This window comes from Euprymna scolopes, chromosome 28 (assembly GCF_053919585.1).
Source record: "Euprymna scolopes isolate OS-2025 chromosome 28, ASM5391958v1, whole genome shotgun sequence".
Taxonomy (NCBI): domain Eukaryota; kingdom Metazoa; phylum Mollusca; class Cephalopoda; order Sepiida; family Sepiolidae; genus Euprymna; species Euprymna scolopes.
The window spans coordinates 12,294,499-12,316,536 of NC_136509.1; the positions used below are offsets into that span (position 1 = coordinate 12,294,499).

Sequence of the window (22,038 nt, forward strand, 5' to 3'; positions counted from 1 at the left end):
TTGACTTTGTTTTTACTTTTCCTGCTTTAAATTATTTGCACAATTTTGCAAAGATAAAAACTTGCACATATTTTCTAGAAATAAAGCAGGTATTATGCTTTCAACACCAATTTATGCATATTTTTGTCATGCTATTTCAGTATGAAAACCTTTTGTATAATTAGATTTTTGGACAGGAGAATGTTCTGTTTTAAAAGCTGTTTCTATTAAAATATTTTCTGACATGTTAACTTTATGATCTTTTAAAACTGATTTGACCTTTTGATTCAATCTGAAATTTTTGTGCTTAGATGAAGTCTTTAAATATTCAACTTTTAAATCTCATTTTACACTGAAAGCAAAAACATTTTCACATTGGTTTGAGAGCCAAAAGATACTTTTTATATAAAGAATTAGAATGGATTGTTCACTTTTTTTCTTTCAATTCTAAATGAGTTTTATTGGCACATTAAGCTAAAAATTAAAAGTATCAGGGCTTTACATACATTGCAAGTGGTTGGTCTAAGTGGTGAGTAGAAATAACTTTTGGTGATTCCCTTTCAACCTTTATGAGCAAAATTGAATTAAACAATTTTATTATAGAATCTGTTTAAAAATCTGAAATTTTTTATACTTTCAAGTCTCAACATAAAATTTGCATATGTAGATTTAAATTTCAGTAAAAATAAGGTATGTACTCACTGGAAAAAGTCATTACCATCACAAGTTTTTCAAACTAAAAATTTTTTAAATTTTTACAATTTTTTAGCAAGTAAAATAAAAGTGCAGTTTGTAAATCGATATTCAAATGGAGTTAGCTTTTGAGTTTTAACTTAAAACAATATGGCCACGTCCAACCCTTGCCTTGCGTCATAATTTTTTTCTTTTTTCTTAACATAAGTTTTATAGAAAACCCCACTCTCCTCAACAGTTTACTTCTGGTGTGGTGGCCATTACTCAAAGGCAGCATGCTTAAGGAGTTATCTGACAGAATTCCAGTACAGACAAAAGTTCATGGAAGCTAGAAGTAATTGTAAGAAAAATGGTATTTGAGAGAATAACCGAAACCATCAGAAAATGCAATGAAGCACAAATTGGGAACCAGTGATTTTTAGAAAATCGACAACAGTAAATATGTAATCAACAATTGAGGTTGTTTGCACAGCAACTAATAAGGTTAACATGCTTGCAAGTTGGTTTCCTTCAAACTCTAAATTTAATCCAGCAAAAAACCTCTTCCCTGACTTTTCCTTTGTGGACTGAAACCACACTTGATCTGAAAATCCTTCTCGGGTGTATGATATAAAAAAAACGTAGACGCCTAAAAGCATGTGGGCCTGATCTCATCCAGGCTTTATTGCTGCAGTCCTCTCCAAACTTTACAAGTGCCTTAATAAATCTTGCTTTTCTGACTACTGGAAAATTGCTTCCGTTTACAAAAGTTCTGGCGAAAGAACTGACTCATTAAATTATTGCCCTATTAGCCTCCTTCATATTTTCACCAAAATAGGAGTCTATAATTAATCAAACTCTAGTCCTTATAGTTGTTAAATGTCTGACCGGCCAACAATATGGATTTAGACAAGCCAGTCCTACTGCAGATATCCTAACTAATCTCTGAACATGTATATATTGTCTAGTGCATGGTATATATTTTTGACAGGGTATGGCACGAGTCTTAGGAAAATCAGATTGTATTGTATTACTGGACACCACAGTCCATCATGGTTGTCCATCTAAACGATAACTGCGAGTGTACCTCAGGCCTATCTTTGGACCTTTATTTCTAATTTTCATAAATGACTTCCCTGATAAAATAAGTGTGAGATGGGTATATTTGCAGAAGACACCACACTCTATAACGGGCACAATGAACACATGGCAATGATAGAAACACTTAGAGGTAGACCTCCCAATCTAGTAGAATAGAAACAAAGTCACGTTTGATACTGCCAAGACTTAGCTTGTTTCCTTTTAATAATTACGAAAACTTCTCAACCACTAATAGTGATAGATACCTTACCTGAAAGTACTTTCAACCCCCCTTGCCTTAACATTCAGAGAACACGAGTTTGAACAGATAACATTGAGAACATTGCGAAGGTGGGCTCTCTACTATGCTAGGAAGTTACGTATGCCTTAAAGTATCCTGTATCTCTACAAGGCCACCATTCGCCCATGTATGTAGTGTCATGTTTAGGCTAGTGCATCTGTTACTAGTTTCACTCCTGGACAGTTCAAGAGTTGTCAACCGAATAGGTTTTGAACTTTCATGTAGACTTCGGCCTCTGTGCCATTGACGAAATGGTGCATCCCTCTGCCTGTTTTACAAGTATTTTAATGGTGAATGCTCTGACGAACTACAAGCCCTTGTAACCCCTTGATGTAAATACCCCCCCCCCAACAAGCAGCAAAATCCTAGATCTCTAGTTGTAAGAAAGCCTTCTACTCTAATACTTCATTCTCCAAAATTAAGCCGAGACTCTTGAAACAAACACCAAAAAAAAGGTACTTGAAATGTCTCGAATTTGCAGGTTTCATTTATAAATCAGTTTTCTGACAAAAATAATTGCTTTAGTCTATAATTTCATAATCAACGACAGAAAAGATGAAATATATATGTAATTAGTGCAACTACACAATTTAAATTTTTAATATTGAATTTAAAGGCAAATTAAGTTTCTGCTTATGTTACAGTAATGTATACCAAATCCACAAAAATAAGGTAGAAAAAAAACTTAATTGGCCAAAAATTTAATTTATGGCTAAAAAGTTCCATGGGGAGGTAAGTAACTTGCCGATTTTTTTTTTTGTTAATCATAATGAACACTAGTCCTTGACCTTTGAGACAAGATCAGTGTAGATGTTCTAATGCTACACTTCACTTTTTGTTCTGTCAGTGGAGAAATCTTTCATGAGCAAGGCAATTGTTTTGTTCCTATCCAGTGCCCCCCCCCCTTTTTTTTTTTTTTTTTTTTTTTTTTTTAGCTGGATTTTCCCCACATTAAAAACCGACCTTGTCTAGCTCTGTCCCAGTGGGGAGGCAAGTAAAGAGGAACAACCATAAATGAGATAGTTACTTCCCTTAGGTGTTTGCAAAAGAAATGACGGGTTGAAGATTGAAAACTTGTGTATCAGTTATCAATAACTTTCAGGAAAATAAAGCAGTTTGAACAGTGCTGAATGTCAAAGCAGAAAATATGAAGGACGTGCAATAAGAATGCCCCTGACCCACTTCCATAGCAGTAGAGCAACGAAATCAGTTCTGGGAGCTGTTTTCAGACTTCCGGCCATGTTTGAATTCATGCCAGCGTTTTACAAGGTCATAAGATGGGGCATTATCACCATAAGTTTCTTGATTTCATCAAGTCTGGTGTGCGTGCTTTCAAATACAAAAACCAGATCACTGGTCTACATTCAACAGGCTCCATTTCACACCTGACTCTGTTCCAACACCTGTAAAACAGAAACCACAATTAGTTCAGAGCTGTAATTTGCCACATGACCCGTAGAGATATAAATCATTGCACATGCAAAATTTCAACTAGATCAGACAACTGGAAGTGGGTCAGGGGCATTACTTATAGCACGCCCCTCGTAAACTTGTCATCTCTTACTGAATTGGCTCTTTTAAAAGTGGGGATCAGTAATGAAATATCGAATTATTGGGTTTTGTGCAGATGAAATGAATGTAAATATGGGACTTGACCGGCCAACTAACATTCTAGATTACGTGCGAGTACAAAGCAATATTTGAAAACAGATTTAGTCACAAGATTTGACAATTTTAATGTTTAAGCTGAAACAAAATTTGAACTGTAATTCAATATTAGGCAAATGAAGCTTTTTTTTTTTTTTTTTTTTTTTAAGATAAAATTTTTAAGTTCAATTTCGGTAACACTGTCAGACCATCTGGACATTTCTCTTTCCGGTTCCACTTGAAGATCTTAGATCGGCATTCCTATAGTTAATGTCATAAATATTTGAGCGGCATTTACCAACTTGACATGGAAAATGAAAATATGTAACAGTTTAAGCATTACAATAATTGCAAATCATGACTGAATATTTCTAAATGGCACTTTTGCCAGGTAACAGTTGAAGTGAATGTTTATAAGGTGTTTCAAGTTTAGCAATATTGAAACAGATTTCCAACTTGCATCAGTCAGGTGACTGAATTATTTTAAGTGATATTTGCCAGGTAACAGTTCCACTGAATGTAATTGTGGAAATTTAATTTTTCCCCATAAATTTTGGATGTATTGTACTAGAGAAAAAAGAAAATTACCTGGAATTCTGTTATTTATAACGGTCTAACTATGCTTGCCCACCTTGTGCTCCAAGTTAATGCTAAAATAACATTACAGGAGTTTAACTTTTCCATTTTCTAGACTAGTTAAAGATCTACTAAAAATTGTTTGAAGACCTGTTTATCTTCAATGTATAAACGGATGTTTTTTAGTTGTATAAAATAAACTGTAAACTAAAGCTTTTATTTGAACTAAAAGCAAAAATAAAATAACTATATATCATTTTTATATATCAAGTATTTTAGATGAACTTTATTTTAAGGCAATTTTGTAGAAACATCCTGAAAAACTTTAATTCTTTTGACTGGTTTAAAGTAAATATCTGTTCCTGGCTTGAATGAAGCAGAAGTTGGTATTTAGTTTGACATGTTTTTTGTTTGATTTTTGGTTTGTTTTTTTTAATACATAGGCATCATCACTTATCAAGGCCAAGAGCCCACTCGAGGGGAAGAGTGTACAGTAGAAATTGGACAATATAGTAATCGTTAGTAAATGGAAACTCAAAACAGTGTACAGCTTTTATAAATTGATTTCCAAATTAACCTAACCTTTTTCACAGGTTTTCCTTTGCTTAAATTTGTTACCCTCAACTGTTCTGCATTTAACTTCTTCGTCACATCTCTAGATTGAATGATTGGTCATCAGAATCTAAGCTTGTTGTAAAACTTTCCTCCATGTGTTTCCATACAACACATGCCCCAAATTTTAAGCAGGTTTCATTTTCATGCATCACGCTCAATACCTGTCTTTTTCTTGGTGAATAGTCGTAACACTGTCCTCAACTCCATTGACTAACTGTTATATATTGGTTATCATCGAGGAGCGCCAAATTGAACATTTGTTACATATCTGTTATCATTGAAGGCACCATTTACATTTGGTGTATGACAAAGATTCCGTGTGCGTATAATTGTCTCTAATATAAATGGTTGTGTGTTTGATTATCATAAAGGGAATCGTGTGTGTGACGTATTTTCAGAACCTACCTCTGCTTCTTCGATGTTGGACCATCTGGAAATTTCTCATCCTGGAGGGAGACTTGATACCTGTTTGACGAAGATTTATCACTCCAAGACGATGAATGGGTTTTATAGTTTATTTCACTTTCCCCAGAAGTCTTGCAGTTAAGAGGGGGAGACAATGGAAAGCCGTCTGTCTTCTTCAAAGCCCAAATCAAATCTCACAGATCTAGCCAACCTGACCACGTCACATATACGTAATCTGGTCAGCTGACCTTCGGTTCTGGTAAGCGTGTCTACACTCCGCGTTTACTCTCTCTCTCTCTGTCTGTCTGTGTGTAACATAACTTGCAATCATACTAGCACCTGCTCTAAGGTAATGAAACTTAACAACCTCCATAGCTTCTCCATCCAAATATTTTTCAATTATCAATATCCAATGACAACACTTATCACACAAACTGGTCTCTAATCTTAACCCAGTAACTCCATCATACAGAAGATTGAATTGCACCTGACCACAACCTTTGTTAAGCAGGCCTGTTAGATCAAAAATGGCATACACTTTGTTGCAATCGAGACCTACTGAAAGGACAAGATGTGTAAATAGCTTTTTAATGTTTCTAAAACTTTCAAAAATTTAAAGATAACATTATAAAAATTCAATATTTATCGAAAAAAAAAAACTGAAGATAGTTTGGTTTGCCGTGGCTACGCAAATAACTTAATTTTAAAAAGCTAAATTTTTTTTCAGATTGAAAAATCTAAATTTCTCTAGAAATTAAAATAACATGCAAATTTAAGCAGTGAAGATTATCAACCTATTTATATATAAAATATTGTTGGTTACAAACTTTTAGCAGAATATAATCAAATACTGCACTTATGAATTTAGGAAATAAACAAATTCAAAATGAGAAATAATCACAAAAAATATAAAATTTATATTGAAGCTGTTAGCTGAAAAATTTTATTGACTAGTATTCAATTTTATTTTTTTTTAATAGAACTGTTTTAAAATAAGATGGTCTCAGCTTTTGATTCTTTAGACTATCTTGAGTGTTATTTTTGTTTGTCTGTGTAGCCTCTGACTCTACAGAGGTATCTTGTCAAACTTGGAATCTGCACAGGGGTAGCATGCTCTCATTTTGCCAATCATGACTTGGTAGAAGTAATTTGCAGTTGTATTTTTGTCTCCTGCACTGAGGATTGAACCTTCAACACCCAGAAGAGTAAGTTTACAATTGAATTTTATTAACTGCAGTAAACATTTTAGAAGGCTTGACCTCATTTTATTTCATAGAGGTACAATCTTAGTATTTCTCATTTTTTGGTTGCAGAAATTCTTCTCTGGACCAAATTACCTTCAATTTGCAACAACAGATGATACATACAAATTTGTCTAAACTATTATCCACCATCTTGTGTAACTTTAGAATGCTGTTTTATGTACATTTTTTTTTTTTTTTTTTTTATATTATAAAATCCTACATTGCACCCTAGGAGAAAGCTCACGATCGCCTCTAAATCTAAAGTCCTCTTACTGCCACCAGTCAACACAGGGAACTAATATACACATACATATACCACCCTGTCTACCTTCATAATTGGCTCATAAACTCATCCACAAACTATTACCTTTCCTTTTCCTGTTAAAATAATTTCTCCCTGATTCAGTTTCGAAAATTCTCATTGGCTGTGAGTTGAAAAATCGCTTATTCGGGAATACACATCTAAAACAAGTGAACATGCTAAACCTTAACAAACATGGCCGTGCTCTCTACACCTTGTAATCATTTTTAACCTAAAACAAACCTTTTTTTTTCTAAATATCATTCGAACCTAGTGTTTTAAATGTATGGTTAAGTGACAGTTTTAGTCATTTAGAACTGCTTCACTGCTCACTCATTTTTCGACCAAATTTCAAACAATTATTGCAATTTATAGATCACTTTCTCAGCTATATTGTGTGGGGGGGATTTTTCAATTGTTGTTCAGTAAAACAAGTTACGAATTTACTGGTGTTCAAAAACATAGGGAGGTGAGCAACGTTTTTATGACTAGTTTCCATAGCAACCACATTGTTTCAGCTACTACTGTTGCTACGAATTCACTGCTCTCGAACAAGTGAAACAGGACAAAAGGGAGATAATTGGGATTGTATTGAAAGCAGACAAGTAGTGCCATACATTGTTATGTTATGTTTATGAGGGAAAAAATAAAACTGAAATTAAACAAGTGAATTTTACTGGAAGCCTGGAAAAATTATGGATTACAATAGAAAAATATGAGCATGAAAAGTAATATGGTTAAGCTTAAACATGGAAAAGTAAAGGACTAATTGTTAAAACTGGAAAAGAAAAGGACAGGATATTCTAGTAAAAAATATAAATTTATAACTTAATCAATTCTTAATGCTATAGAATAATAATAATAGTAATAGAATAGCAAGCAAAGGAATATGGAAGCAAATATACAGAGATATGAGAGGGAGTTGTCATCATTGTAGCCGTGCTAAACTTGTGCTCATTCATGCAACCCGATACGTTTTACAGGCAATATTTCAAAGGCCTGTGACATCAGTTCATGTGCAAAGCGACTATTTCCTTTTTCTTCACCTCGTTTTCCTCTTAGAATTACGTGTTCGAGCCTGGCTACTCGATGCTATTTTCATTTTTTTTTAATAGGGTTTTGTTTTTTTTTTCTTACATGGGGGTCACCACTTAAGGCCCCAAGGCAACTAAGGGATAAAAATTTTCTGAGGGCTCGAATGGATGAGTAATATTAAATATTTTTATTTTTAAATGCAAATAGGTCACAAACCTAATTAACTTATTGTTAATTGCCCAGTTTTATTTCCTTGCATGTACATATATTGAAAAATGTCTGAGCAATATTTCTTTAAAAAATAAAAACAGGTCCTGCTAGTTACTACATATTACTGTTTATATTAACTACTTTTCATTAATGGTTCCTGTATTGTAATTAAATTCTATATTAGGTTAGGCTTAGTAGTTGATAGCTATTTCCTTGCTGAAAGGGGTCAATGGCTGCCATCTTTAAAGATGGTTTTTGATCAGTTTTCTCCTCTCTCAACTCAAATACTGTAAATTCATCTTCAAAAATAACAAATGTTGGAATGCGAAATTGGATAAAACCAAGTTTTCATAAAGTTAAATATAATTTTAACTTCTTTTTACCGATAATTATGGATGCTGACAAGTGTGCTCTTTGTAACAATGAACTGTCCAATAATGGAGAAACATTCATTGTCGGCCAGCAACAACTCCCTTTTTGTCATTTTAATGCTTTTAACATTTCTGCAACAATACCTGACGGCTCATCTTACGGTTGTAACTGATAATGCTTCTAGATTTTCTTGGTTCCATTAAAAAAAAACAAAAAAAAACAAAAAAACTCTGCATTTAACAATTTCACATCGTGGCATTTCCCAGCATCCCTCTGTTCGTGATCATGCGTTCTCATGACGAATGCATTTCTCTCCAAATTTGCTTTTATCATGTAATTATCCTGAAAGCTTCTTTTTGATATTTCATTACGAACATTTTTGGTTAAACTTCTCCAAATAATCTTGTGAGGTGTCAGATCCAGGACCACCTCCCACATATTTTATTTATTTTTTAACACGCTGACTGCCATACCATCTTCTAGAAATGTTGGTTGGGCTACCAAAATACTGAAGCTATATATGCTAGAAAAGCATTTTCCCTTAATTTTAAGAAATCAATATGCTGATCAAGTCAAAAAAGAGTGAAGAACAAATCAACTTACAAAATGGATTCCAAACAAGAGAGATTGAAACATTCGTAGAAATCCTGTGGATCGGATTGGATCAAAAAAGATCCATTTCATCATATTGTAGTATTTCTATTTCTTATAAAATGAATCAAAATAAGTTTGAATTACTTCTAAACTGTTTCCATTTCTCCAACAACAAAAAAATCATAGAACTGTTTAAACGTTGTCTTAAGGAGAATTGCTTCCCATCACCCTGGAAAATCTCATCAGTATGCCCTGTATTTAAGAATTCAGGTGATCGTTCATCCCCCTCTCAGTACAGGCCAATAAGTCTCCTGTGCGTCATGAGTAAGTTGCTGGAATCTGTGTTAAATACAGAAGTAATCAACTATCTCAGGAAAAATAACCTTCTTAGTGACACAATATGGTTTCCGTTCTGCTAGATCTACAGCAGATGTGCTTAGTTATATCTCATAGGATTAGCGAATCTTTCGACACAGGCAACCTTTCTAGGGCAATTGGTCTTGACATATCAAAGGCCTTTGATAGGGTATGGCATAAAGGTTTACTTCACAAGATCTCCAGCTATGGTATAGCTGGAAATGTCTTCTCAATTATTAAATCATTTCTCTCTGATAGGTTCATAAGAGTAGTAGTTGATGGGCAAAAATCAGAAGCTCACAGTATAAATGCTGGGGTCCATCCTGGGCTTTTCCTGATCTACATTAATGATCTTCCAAATCACATCCTTACATCATTCGTAGACATTTATGCTGACGACACTACCATCTATGGTAGCACATCTAAGACAGTAAATGACCAAGTTCTCTCAGATTCTCTCTCCTCTGATTTTGATCACGTTGTATAATGGGGAAAGGAGTGGCTGGTTACTTTTAATGCATCTAAAACCAAGCTTCTATCTTTACATCATCAACGTTCTGATCCCCATCTGGCATCAATTAAAATGAATGGCTCTCGTCTTGGGGGAGGCCTCAAGTTTTGACAGGCTTCTGGGCTTGACCTTTACTCCTGATCTTAAATGGAATACGTACATCAAATCTGTTGCCAAGGCCGCTGGAAAAATGGTGGGATCCTTCTATCGATCCAGTAGATATCTCACTGCTGATGCAATTCTCTATCTATATAAGAGCCAGATATGTCCAAGGATGGAATACTGTTGCCACATATGGGCAGGAGCTGCTAGAAAAGACTTATCCTGCCTTGATAGTGTTCAAAATAGACTTCGTGGCCTGGTGGGAGATGTCCTTTTCTCTTCGCTGCAACCTCTATCTCACAGAAGAGATGTTGCGAGTTTGTCTCTGCTTTATCGTTATTTTCATGGAAAGTGTTCGACTGAGCTTCAATCTATGGTACCCCCTCGCCAAACTTTCACAAGAAACACTAGACTAGCTGAAAACATTATCAATAATTTTCCCCACTCTTCATCTGTGCCTAAACCTAAACATAGATTCCATGATCAAAGCTTCTTTCTTAGAACTGCACGCCTGTGGAATTGTCTTCCGTTTTCCTGCTTTCCAGCTGTCTATAATATGGTTGTCTTCAAGTCCAATGTGAACAAGTTTCTGATGAGCCGTTCCACTTAAGTTAACAAATTTACCGAACTTCCATTACTATCGATAACTATATTGTCCTTTTGACTACTCTACACTCTTTAACCCTTATCCTTGAGTGGCCTATCGGCCTTGATAAGTGGTGTCGTTATGTTAAAAAAAAAAAAAAAAAAAAAAAAAAAAGACAGCTTTTATTAGATCTAATTAGAAATTGCAAGTCCTTACATATCTCCAGGAAGTGACATTGTTGATGAAACCCTAATTCCTTAGAAAGAAAGATTAATGTTATGTAGTAAGGAGAACACAAGAAAATATTTGTAAATTATTTGTGTCTGCCGATCTATTTATCCATGTGTATTATCGATATATCTCTTGATCTAGTTATCTATTTCTGTATCTATCCATCTCGATCTAACTAGAGAGATAAACAAGAGATGAATACAAAGAATGTTGATAAAAACTGGCAAAATATAATAAAATCATGTTATAGACAAGTTTACCAGAACATGGTTTTCATTAGCTGAGAAGAATAATTGGAGTTGAAATTTGGACGTTGAGCAGGGCGGATGGTTTAACAGGTCGTCCCCCCCACCTCTTCACCGGGGAGGGAGCTGACGTGTCTCAGGATAGACCTAGAATTAACCACTCAAGCAAAGATATTCACTTTCCATTCTTCTGCGATCAACACCTGGAAAATGAATAAAAACTATAAAATACAACCAGCATTCTTGGAAGTGAATGAATATTTGTTCAAACAGGTTCCAGCCTCCCCTCCAAGAACAAGATGAATTGATGAGGTGGACCAAGATCAACGATGCATGAAAATAAGGTCCAAAATACATGTATGACACACACACACACACACCTGCATATGAACATTTAGACGATCATAGCATTGGAACATAAATAGACTACAACAACATAACTTAGGGTTCAGATACTGAAGAACCACCATAGACATTTAGTGACACGTAATGATGAACCCTTCGTTACAAGTACATATCACTGTATGGTGATATGGTTCAACATTACACGACAGACCCCTTTTTTGTACCCCATTACACAACATTAAAATTCCACCAATTTATTTCGAACAAGACTCATAAATACGGAATAAAACTCTTCATTGAAAGGGTTTACATCCAAAGTCAGAATCAGGACAAACAGAGGTAAAAATTTGCTAAAAAATTTTTGTTTGCAATAATTGTTGCCAGCTTTGGTAATGAAAAAAGCCATCAACAAATATTGTTGATGCAGCGTCAATACAAACTACCATGCAAACAAATATTGTTGATGCAGCGTCAATACAAACTACCATGCAAACATATATTGTTGACGTAGCAACATGTTGAAGGATTTAATCATTTTCCTTAAGCAATATTGATGAAATAATAGATTTATTCTGGTAAAATTTTAATTGTAACAATGTCATTTACAAAGAAAAATGACAAAAAATGTATAAAAGATTTATTCAACAATAACAAAAAAGGTCAATTAAATTAGTTTATATTCTTGGAAGAATTTCAAGCTCTAATTTTAATAACAAAAGTTTTTAAAGTTTTAAATTTCCGATAAACTGATTTTGTGTGTTAGATTTTTTAAACTTTGAAAAGCATTTTTTAAGCAAAAAAGAGAAAATTAAGCGGAGAATGAAATCAGTCAAAGAATTGGCTGACTGTCTGGTTCATGGCACATTTCAGTGCAGCATTCATCAGTTTGACAAATCCAGTGTCTTTCGGTTTCTCAAGGCCTCGCATCACGCGTTGCTTCATTACGTGAACAAATTCTTTATTACTCAGCTGACCATCGTCTGTTGGGAGGAAAAAAGAAAAAAAATTAACAATTACCTTTTTTTTTTTCAACTTTGACGCTTAAGTTAACCTGCAAAAACATGTTAAAGACAAACATTTAACAAAGGTACTTTTCGATCAGGAGTTAACAAAACAAAATTTCTTAAATGATATGAAAATGTTAAAAAAAAAAAAAAGAAGGTATTTTTAGTCTCCTTACATTTGTATCAATTAAAAAATAACAACAGCTTCAAACTCTCAGGTATGATCATCACACAGTTCTTCATAGTTGAAGATGACTAGTCTGTCTCGGTGCATTATCCTATGGTGTTATAGCATTCCACGCTCAGTGTGGAAAGTTTCCCCACAAGTATTGCATAGGTAGTTACCAGAGTTATGCCTTTGGTAACGTTTTTGTTCAGACCTGACCTTTATTTTGCCTTTATTTCTGCCTTTCCTTTGTAAAAGCTACTGCGACAGCAACTTTGGTCTGCTGCTAGCTTTTCCCAATTTTTTTGTGTTCATATTCATTGCCGTTAGGTGGCGCTTTATCACATCCTTGTAGCGGAGTTTCTTCCCACCAATCTTTCTGTACCCATTTTCCAATTCTCCATTCTGACCGCATGTCTAGTCCATTGCAGTTGTGTGATGGCATGTACAGCTTCTATGCTGTCCATGTTGGTTTTGTTGAGTACTTCAACACTTGCTCTCAGCCAACAATGAAGTGGAAAAAATGAGTGGAGATGTTACTAGCAAGCGTGTTGCAAAGAAGGTGGTGTCCCTCTGCCAATATCCTATATCGCATTAAAACACACTATTTGTTATGCTTGAAGTCTTGTTGCCATATCAGAACTGTTACACGGACCACTACACTTTCTCTTGAACAAGATGCTTTCTTTTTTATTCTTCCTTTCTCCATCTTATATTCTTTTATTCTTAATAACGTCTTATATTCTTTTTTTCTCCATCTTATCTTCTTTTTTCTGCTTTGAAAATGTTAACTTTGCCTTCAGAATCATTTAGAAGGATGCGACATAGATTTGTTTCATCAGTGATTTAAAAAAAAAAAAAAAAAAGATACACACCCTACCCACCAAGATTCTACAAAATCAACCCCTACCCACTCAGAGATTCTACTTTTATTTATAGACAAAAAAAAAAAAAAAAAGGGGCCATCATCAGCAGCAGTGAAATTGATGGGAGAGCTGCCGTCAGGATAATTTGCTCAAATTGTGCTACAACTAAATATTAATGATGACTGAACATGAATATTTATGTGACATTTTTGTTATCAAACTAATTACTTAGCATTTTTAGATGCTATTCCTTCTTTTAACTGAAATATAAAAACTATTTGAACAATGTTATTTTTGCGATATTCAAAGTATGTGGTTCAATTAGCAGAGAGCATGCCAGATTATTGCTCTGCTCTGCTAATTACAAGTTAAACCAGATGACAGTTTTTTTGTTATCTTTTGGAAGGTTCTTCTTGTCTCGAAATGTTGACAGACAGGCCTCCTCCTACCAATCGGTTACATGTTGCGTTGTGAAACAAAGAAATGTACTCACTGTTCTCGTCAAATATTGTAAAGACTAAATCCATGAGGTGATCACTCAAATTCACGTTGGCTACAGTTTTCGCCACATGCCGCAAAGTATCTGAAATTGTATGAAAAAATATTATCGATAATATCAAGACTTTCGGCTTAAAAACGATTTGTAGTTTTTAAAACAGAAATCCTAAATGCACAAATTAATGAAAATATTGATTGAAATTATTTAGAAAAAGAGGTTAAAGTTGCCTACAAAAAAGTCAAAGAACCTGAAATAGATCCTTCATCTAATGAAGGCATAAAAAATTTTGATTATAAAAAATAGATTGGAATTTTTTTACTAGACAGAATAATGGATGACTGAACTGTGATCTCCTCGCTTTCACGTTTTCAAACATAATTCTTTTTTGGGGTGATTACATTTTCGTGTTTTTATCCGTTCTTTTTTATTTTTTAAATTATTGTGGTGGTATCGATGAAATTGCTCAATATCGTTAGTATAGCAGATGTGTCCAACCCGAACCTCAAACCGGGCAATGCTGGGTATCCATACTAGTCTATCATATAAAGGAGAGTCGTTGGTGTGTTTGTATGTTTGCTAAAAACTTTTGTTATCCAGATCTGACCAGATCGAAACAGGTACCATCTGAAAGAGCAATGTCTTGGATGCATTTTCACAGCTCATCAGTGCGGCTAGACAAGTAACTACCTCAAGCCAGGATCAAAACCCCACTACCCAAATGACAGTCAGAGCTTCTAACCATTGCGCTATTCGGTCAGTGAATTAACATTGTTTTCACATTGTCCAAATACCTAAGCTCAATTTGTTTACACAAAGAGCATTGCTTAATATGCTAATGGTAATTTGTATATCACTTCCCAATATGCTCAACCTAAGATATACATAAATTCACCTGTCATCCCTTTTTTAAAAGATGGAATCGCCTGATCATTGAAGACAAGATTCAAGCAAGCCTGGACGGTTCACAGACTTTTATAATTATATAGATCTACTAGCAGATGTACCCAGCATTTCCCGGTATTAAATACGTCAAATTACTTTAAAAAATGAAGTAAAAAAAACGGAAAGAAACTGAGACATGTGTATGCGAGTTTTATGCTTTTTTTTCAAAACAGTTCATTTCTTGTAAGTAAAAAAAAAAAAAAAAATAGCTGAGCTGAGATCAAAACCTAAAGACAGGGTGTCAAGTACGATAACCATTAGGCCAGCTTGCCATGTTCTTTATAAAGTGTTTTCAAACCTACTTATTTTTAACATAAGGAAGCTGTTATGTGAACAATTCACACATGCACATTCATGAAACAGTTGACAAACAGCTAAAAATCTGATGACTCCCTCCCCTATGTATCAAATTTTCAATTTTGACCCCTTAGCAGTCCTTTTTTTCCGGCTGAAGACTGATTTAAAAGTTTTCCACATGTCTGAATACTCTACATACCAAATTTCAAGTCTGTAAATCAAAAATTCGTTGAGTATATAGGTTGAGAGTTATCCTCACACATATGCACACACTTTTATAGATATATAGATATAAAAGAAGAAAAAACATCACCTTCAAAATTAAAAATTGGGAACTTGTCTTATTACCACAACTGCCAAAAACTTCTTTTTCTTCCTTGATGTGCCCAGCACCAAACATACTTTCCATGAACAGAGTTTCTTTCCAAAAATCTATCATCTGTGTTAAGCACAACAGCATGAAACTGCTTCTACAACACGATCATTTCCAAATCGAATATCAACAAACATCTTCAGAAGTGATTAAACTTTGTTCATTTATTGTCAATCCTCTCTTAATAATCTTCATCATTCAACTGACAGCCCATCTCATCAACCATTGTTCTCAAGTTGCTTTTGATCTTGATAAGTGTTGACTCATTAAAAAAAAAACTTAATCTGGATAGAATGAAGTTTTCAAATCATTTGTCCACAACAAAAATTTTTTCAGAAGACAAAATAAAATTAAAGATAAAATAAGCAAAAAAGAAGACGCTTCTACACTATCAGAACAAAATTTTGTAGTCGATAAAGGTAGTTTACAGATAAAAAAAAAAAATGGTTTCTACTGATTTTTTTTGTTAATTCTAATAAATTACAATGTTAGCTTCCAAATTATGCAATCAAAATTGCCTGAATATTATTGAATTATTAACAACTATTACTGAATTATGAAAAGAAACAACTTCAATCGTGTCAGCAGGTGAAAATTTGCAGCCATCTTGTTTTTATAAAATAAATCGAAACGAAAACATAAACAAGGAAAGTAAATCTAACAGGCAGTTTAATCCATCCTTTAAATAAGGTTTGTGTCTCATTAATATCTCCCTCTGACAGGAACACATTTGCAAATCTGTCAAAAGTCCATGGCATGCAGGAAATACGGATTTTATTTGAGCAAAAAATAATATCGCACCGATTCAATTTCCTCAGGTCCATTTAGAAAAGTCAAAAAACTTTTCCTGAGTTTTCCTAGAATTATGGGAAGGAAATTATCTCCCTTTTGAACTTTCCTGTGTCTTATAGAAACAAATAAGATCGTTTTGTTTAAATTCTATTTTCTTTAATAAATAATTTTCTATCTTATCGATTTTTGTAATTTTTGGATAAAATCATCTTAAAAATACAAGGAATATGTAGATACCATTATTTTCATGTGAAATTCAGAATTATGATTTCCGAAATTTCGTTCTGATAGTATAGAAACGCTAAAAAGAAAACTTGTTCAACCTTTATCGATGGACACTCCGGCTATATGATAAAAACTAAGAGCCGTATCGACGTCGTTAATGCATTTTAGAAATTTCCAAAAATCAATGTATTCTTCCAGTGTGATACCCTAAAAAGAAAAAAAAAAAGAAAAGAAAAAACAATTATATTTCATGACACTTTTTTTTTTTTTTTTTAATTTTTTAGAATTAATTATTTCTTTCGCATCTTAAAATCAATTTGTTATTTTATTGAAGCTATTTTACATCAGAGTATGGATTTCACAACGTTGAAGTTGTGCGAGTTCAGCAAAGCTATCGAGCTGGGAAAACATGTTTTAAGCAATAAACATCCAGCTCACTCATCAAAAGAGACAAACTAGATCGAAACTAAAATAAAAATTGACTCAGTCTAGAAGGACTTCTTCACTGATGGAGGACAGAATAGACTAAACGTAGCATCAGAACAGATACTATACTTTGTTCTTGGACAAAAGAATACATTGAGTTGATTGATATAAATGATGAAGTCAATGTACGATGAAGGATGCAAGCAACATTTCAATTATAGTTTAGATGAAGTTAACAATAAGGATGCTGAAATCCAATTTTGTGAGACGGGATGAAAGTCTGACATTTTCAAAACAAATGTCAACAACTATTAAGCAAAAAAAATAAAAATAAAAATTTAAAAAAATTTTTAAAAAATAATGCACTCACTGACCTGGGAGTTATTTTTAAAAGTTTTCTTCACTCGTTTTATCATTTTGACCCGTTTCACTTCGGTGAGACCAGCATAGGCCAATAAAATGGTTCCAAATTCTTTTTCGCTGATCGTTGCATTGGGTCCAGGTTCTGTCACGTAACGCTCAAACTAGTCAATTAAAAAAAAAAACAATCAACCGAAAATTTAATAAAATAATTATATGCTAACATGCATCATTCAATTCTTTTAAAAAATAAAGTCTGGATATTTATTTGTTTATTCATACGTTTGTGTATAACCATGTTTCCCAACCTTAATGAGCCTTTGAGGAATTTCTAATAATAATGATGGTGTCCTGACGATTATGTAAGAAAATATTTTGCAATCTCATTTAATTCATTTTCATAGTGAAAGCAATATTTTTCTTTTTATAACTGGTTATGGTTTAAAAAAGTGTTTTTCTCAAATTTATTGACAATTTTGAAAAAAAAAAATTTTTTTTTTTTTTTTTTAAATCAGGATATTTTTCTGACAAATTTTCCATAACTGTTCCCTTTTTTCCAGTTTATTCACAATTCTGTATGTGTATAAGAAATATTAGTTTTGAAACAAAAAGTACACGCTTAAAATGCGCAAAATCATAATCTTTACTTATTTGTCAGTATTTCTTCACAAACTCTTAAAGAACCCAAATTCTTTTTTGCTGATCATTGCATATGTCCAGTAGGGCAGGTTGATTTGCAACTTTTTTCAGAAAATCAACATGGCACTGGTGATGATAGTTGGATCTGATGTGATAAGAACAGCTACCAAAAATTAGATTCCTATCTTAAACAGAAAATTGAGCATTTAATTTTAAAAATCGTGTACAAAAATGCCGAGAAATCCTTCATTTTCATCGCATTTTACACAACACTGAAATTTCACTATTTTTATAAAAAATTCAATTAAAATTGATATATTCATATGAAATACATTGAAAGAAAAATAAATACATGAATTATAATTTTAATTATGAATCACAACTAGCAAAATATCTCAACTTTTACTGCATTAATTAAACAAAAATTGTTTAAAAAAAGCTAATTAGCAACTAAGTCTTTTAAATTTCACAATCTAAAAAGATATGTGGAGATGTATTACACAATATTGTAATTCTGTAACTTGATACAAGTTACAGAAACATGCATCTTATTTTAATTTTTTTATTAAATACAATAATATAAACTGTTATAATAGAACTAAATTGTTCTGTATAATTTCTTTTCAAGAAAAATGAAGGTCTAACTTGCTGGCACGATGACTATAATAATGTATCTAAGTCTTGCTTCCTGCCCATATACAATTTTTTTTTTAGAAAAATCAATCAAATTTGACCAGTTTGGCTGCAAAATTGATAGCAGTAATATTTTTCAGTTTTTTTTTTTTTTTTTTTTTTAAGTTGTTCATTATTTCTGGAAAAAACAACACAAAAAACAATTTGAAAACACTTATTTTTTATATTTTTGTGATGAAATATGAATAAAACTGACTATTGTTTGGGCAAATTGAGAAAACTAATAAAATTTAATGGATAAATATTTATTTACCTAATGAAGAAAATCGTTTGAATGCCCTCTTCTCTTACATCCAATTCATCTGAGTTCATCATCGATATTATATTTTCTGGAAATAGTGCAAAAGCACTATATTTGGAACTGTTTGAAACTAATTTATTTAATTAGTTAACAGTCTTGTTCTCTGAATCATATTAAAATATACTGTTGGTTAAAAAAATTGTCAGTTTGGATCTCAAACCAACTAACTGCATACACTTGGATAATAAATTTGACCAGAATGTTTAATTTATCATAGTGTTTGAGGATAGACACCTCTCGTCCATAAACACATTAACCTTGTGGCTTATGTTAGCCATCTTGCTTGATTCAAGGGCCCAATTTTCTAAGCTGCATATCTTAGTTTCACTTCTCGAGAAATGCCAACAGCATACTCTCAAAAAGTAGACTCTGGTCTTCACACTTCAATTATTTCTTTCTTCTACTGTCAGATAATGATGATTGGGAGGGACATTATTTTTTTTAGAATTTTACTTGAGGCAAATCTTGGTAATTATTGATACAAAGTTTCCTCAAAGGACCAGTAAATGTTGTTAGGCTTTTTGTTGTTCCATCAATTAATTCAAAAATTACTCTAAATGGCAGTTCTTCTATTGGAACCTGAAAATTGCAAAATTTGCATGTTTAACAATAGAGCCAGATTACATAATAAATACCAATATATTATTTTATTTTCCACAAAAAAAGGAACATAATTACAGGTGAATCTATAGAATTAATTTCACCTCCTTGTTAGCAGAACAAGTGCAGACAATGTGCCGTTTTGACAATTTCTTATCTTGCACTTCACTGCAAATTCATCACATCTCAAGTCAGAAAGTTTACACTACAAGAAAATATATCAAGCAATTTGTCTTGCAGTTCCTTCATTTTTTCCACTTTGGTTGCTGCAAGAGATTTCCTGTCAATCTGTCTGGCCCTCTTATAGCAAAATATATTGACCTTCTGTCCTATATAACGTTCCCCTAACAAGGGCAATTGTAGATTAACTACTTGCCAAATACTAATTCCTTAGCAACTAACATAGAATCCCACTATTTTTTAAGTGAGGATAACTGTTTTCGAGGAAATAACTAAACTGGATGACTTGTCGAGAAGTTGGAGGTGCTGTTTCATCCAAATGACAAGGTGGACCAGCAAATTTTGTGAACCACGGGTTAAAACTGAACGTTGTGCTTTTACTGACATTCTAATCTGAAAAGTAAAATAAATAAATGGATTATAACTGAAGGAAACTGTTTTAGGCTATCTTCCAGTTTCATATGTAAAAAAATAAGCGCTAGTTATAAGAAATAATGAAAAACTTTGTAGAGTTGCATTAGATGTATTGAAGAGAGAGGACCAAATCAGAGGCATAGTAGTGTTTAGTTTAGACATTTTTAGCAGACTTTAGCTCCTCCTTCGATAACATGAATTTACTACAAGAGATTCATTCTTGCTGTAGCTGTGCCATTTTAAACGAGTGTTTAGTGTTTAGAGTTTGAAAAACCAGTGCTTGTGCATCTATGTTACCAAGCTATTTTTAATAGTATTTTCAAGTTAAATTTAATTTTTATGAAATTTTTGTTTATTAAATTTTTAGGTGAAAGTACAGAATAGTTACAACACAACCTCTTATCTTCCCCATGTTAAGAATGGTTTTCTAAATAATAAAGTTATTTTAGCACAATAACATAGATGCGCAAATAAGGAAAACCTTTAAAGCAGTTTCCTTATTTACTCGTATTAATCTTTGTGTGTTATCTGATTTTAAAACTATAATTTTAGAAGAAAAATACTGCTTAAAAACAATTACTCCCTGAAAATAAAAGAAATAAAAGTTTGACACTAATTTCCTGCAAAGTATTTTTTTATTAAGTAGAAAAACTTGAAAATTTACGTGGTTATATTTCGTAAAGAATGTGTAGAATAAAATTGTATGGACTATTTTTTTTAAAACATAAAACTGGGGTATTACCATATTTTAATAAAAAATTTCGAATAGAATTTGACGTGAAATATTAAGTTGCAAAAATGTTTTTTGACGTTAATTTGAACGTCAAAAATATGCCTTTATTTTTGCACCAACCTAATAGAAAAACAAATTAAAAAAGATAAAATAAATATGTTTAAATTCACTGCAGATACTTGAAATATAATAATATATATTTTAAACAAGTCTTTTTCATTTTTCTTTTCAAAATAATAAAGCCTAAATCGTAATGTTTGCAAATTAAATAATAAACAAACATTAATTTTCAATATCAATAACGAGTGTGTTTTGCGACGGTGAAATCTAAAATGTTTCCACCCAAAAAACGTTCCTGAAATGAAAAGGCGAACTTTGGTCGTTATTATTTAAAAAAAAAACATAATTTAGCCTTTACAATCAATATTTATTTTATTAATTCATTATCCTCACTCATTTTATTTAAAAATGTAGTTTAAAACATATTCTAAATAATGATTTCATTTTCTTAACAGTACGGATTGTTTTAATGACGGGACGTTCTTGGCAATTCACCGAAAAACTTTTAATAGCTTGAACTTTTGAAGTCATTTTCTCAAGCGAAGATAACGATTTCGAAAAAAATATTTTGTGTAGGTGTTTTCTATGTCAAACCCCAACTATCATCACCATTGCCTCACCGGAATTCCAAAATCGACCTGCCCAAATGTCCAGGTTCTGTCACATAATGCTCAAACTGGTCAATTAAAAAAAAAAAACAAAAAAAAAGCCCCAATCAAGCAAAGATTTAATAAAAAAATTAAAATGCAGCAATTATATGCTAACATGCATCGTTCAATTCTTTTAAAAAAATAAAGTCTAGGTATAACAATATTGTTTGAAACAAAAAGTACACGCTTAAAATGCGCAAAATCATAATCTTTGCTTATTTGTCAGTATTTCTTGACAAACTCTTAAAGAACCAGACACGTGTATAACAGTGATATTTTATGATTCTCATTCATCAGTTAATTTGCAGGAAAAAGAAAAAAATTTAATTTGATTTTATTCTTTCCATAAAATAATTGGTCTGAGTAGGAATATTTTTTGGATTATGGAATGAAAAAAAATGGCAGACTTG

At 32.6% G+C, this 22,038-nt stretch overlaps 1 protein-coding gene across 3 annotated transcripts in view; it reads right to left on the reverse strand.

Annotated features, from left to right (window-relative positions):
- Window positions 1–12,028: 12,028 nt before the first annotated feature.
- LOC145249465 (calcium uptake protein 1, mitochondrial-like) overlaps window positions 12,029–22,038 on the reverse strand; it is a 112,158-nt gene continuing 102,148 nt past the window's right edge. For all 3 annotated transcript variants that reach the window (XM_080111035.1, XM_080111037.1, XM_080111036.1), the window contains 4 exons: window positions 17,373–17,522; window positions 16,671–16,779; window positions 13,938–14,027; window positions 12,029–12,388 (listed from right to left, as the gene is read on the reverse strand). In XM_080111035.1, coding sequence (XP_079967161.1) covers window positions 12,234–12,388; window positions 13,938–14,027; window positions 16,671–16,779; window positions 17,373–17,522 — 504 coding nt within the window. In that variant the 3' untranslated portion in view covers window positions 12,029–12,233. The remainder of the gene's footprint in view (window positions 12,389–13,937; window positions 14,028–16,670; window positions 16,780–17,372; window positions 17,523–22,038) is intronic.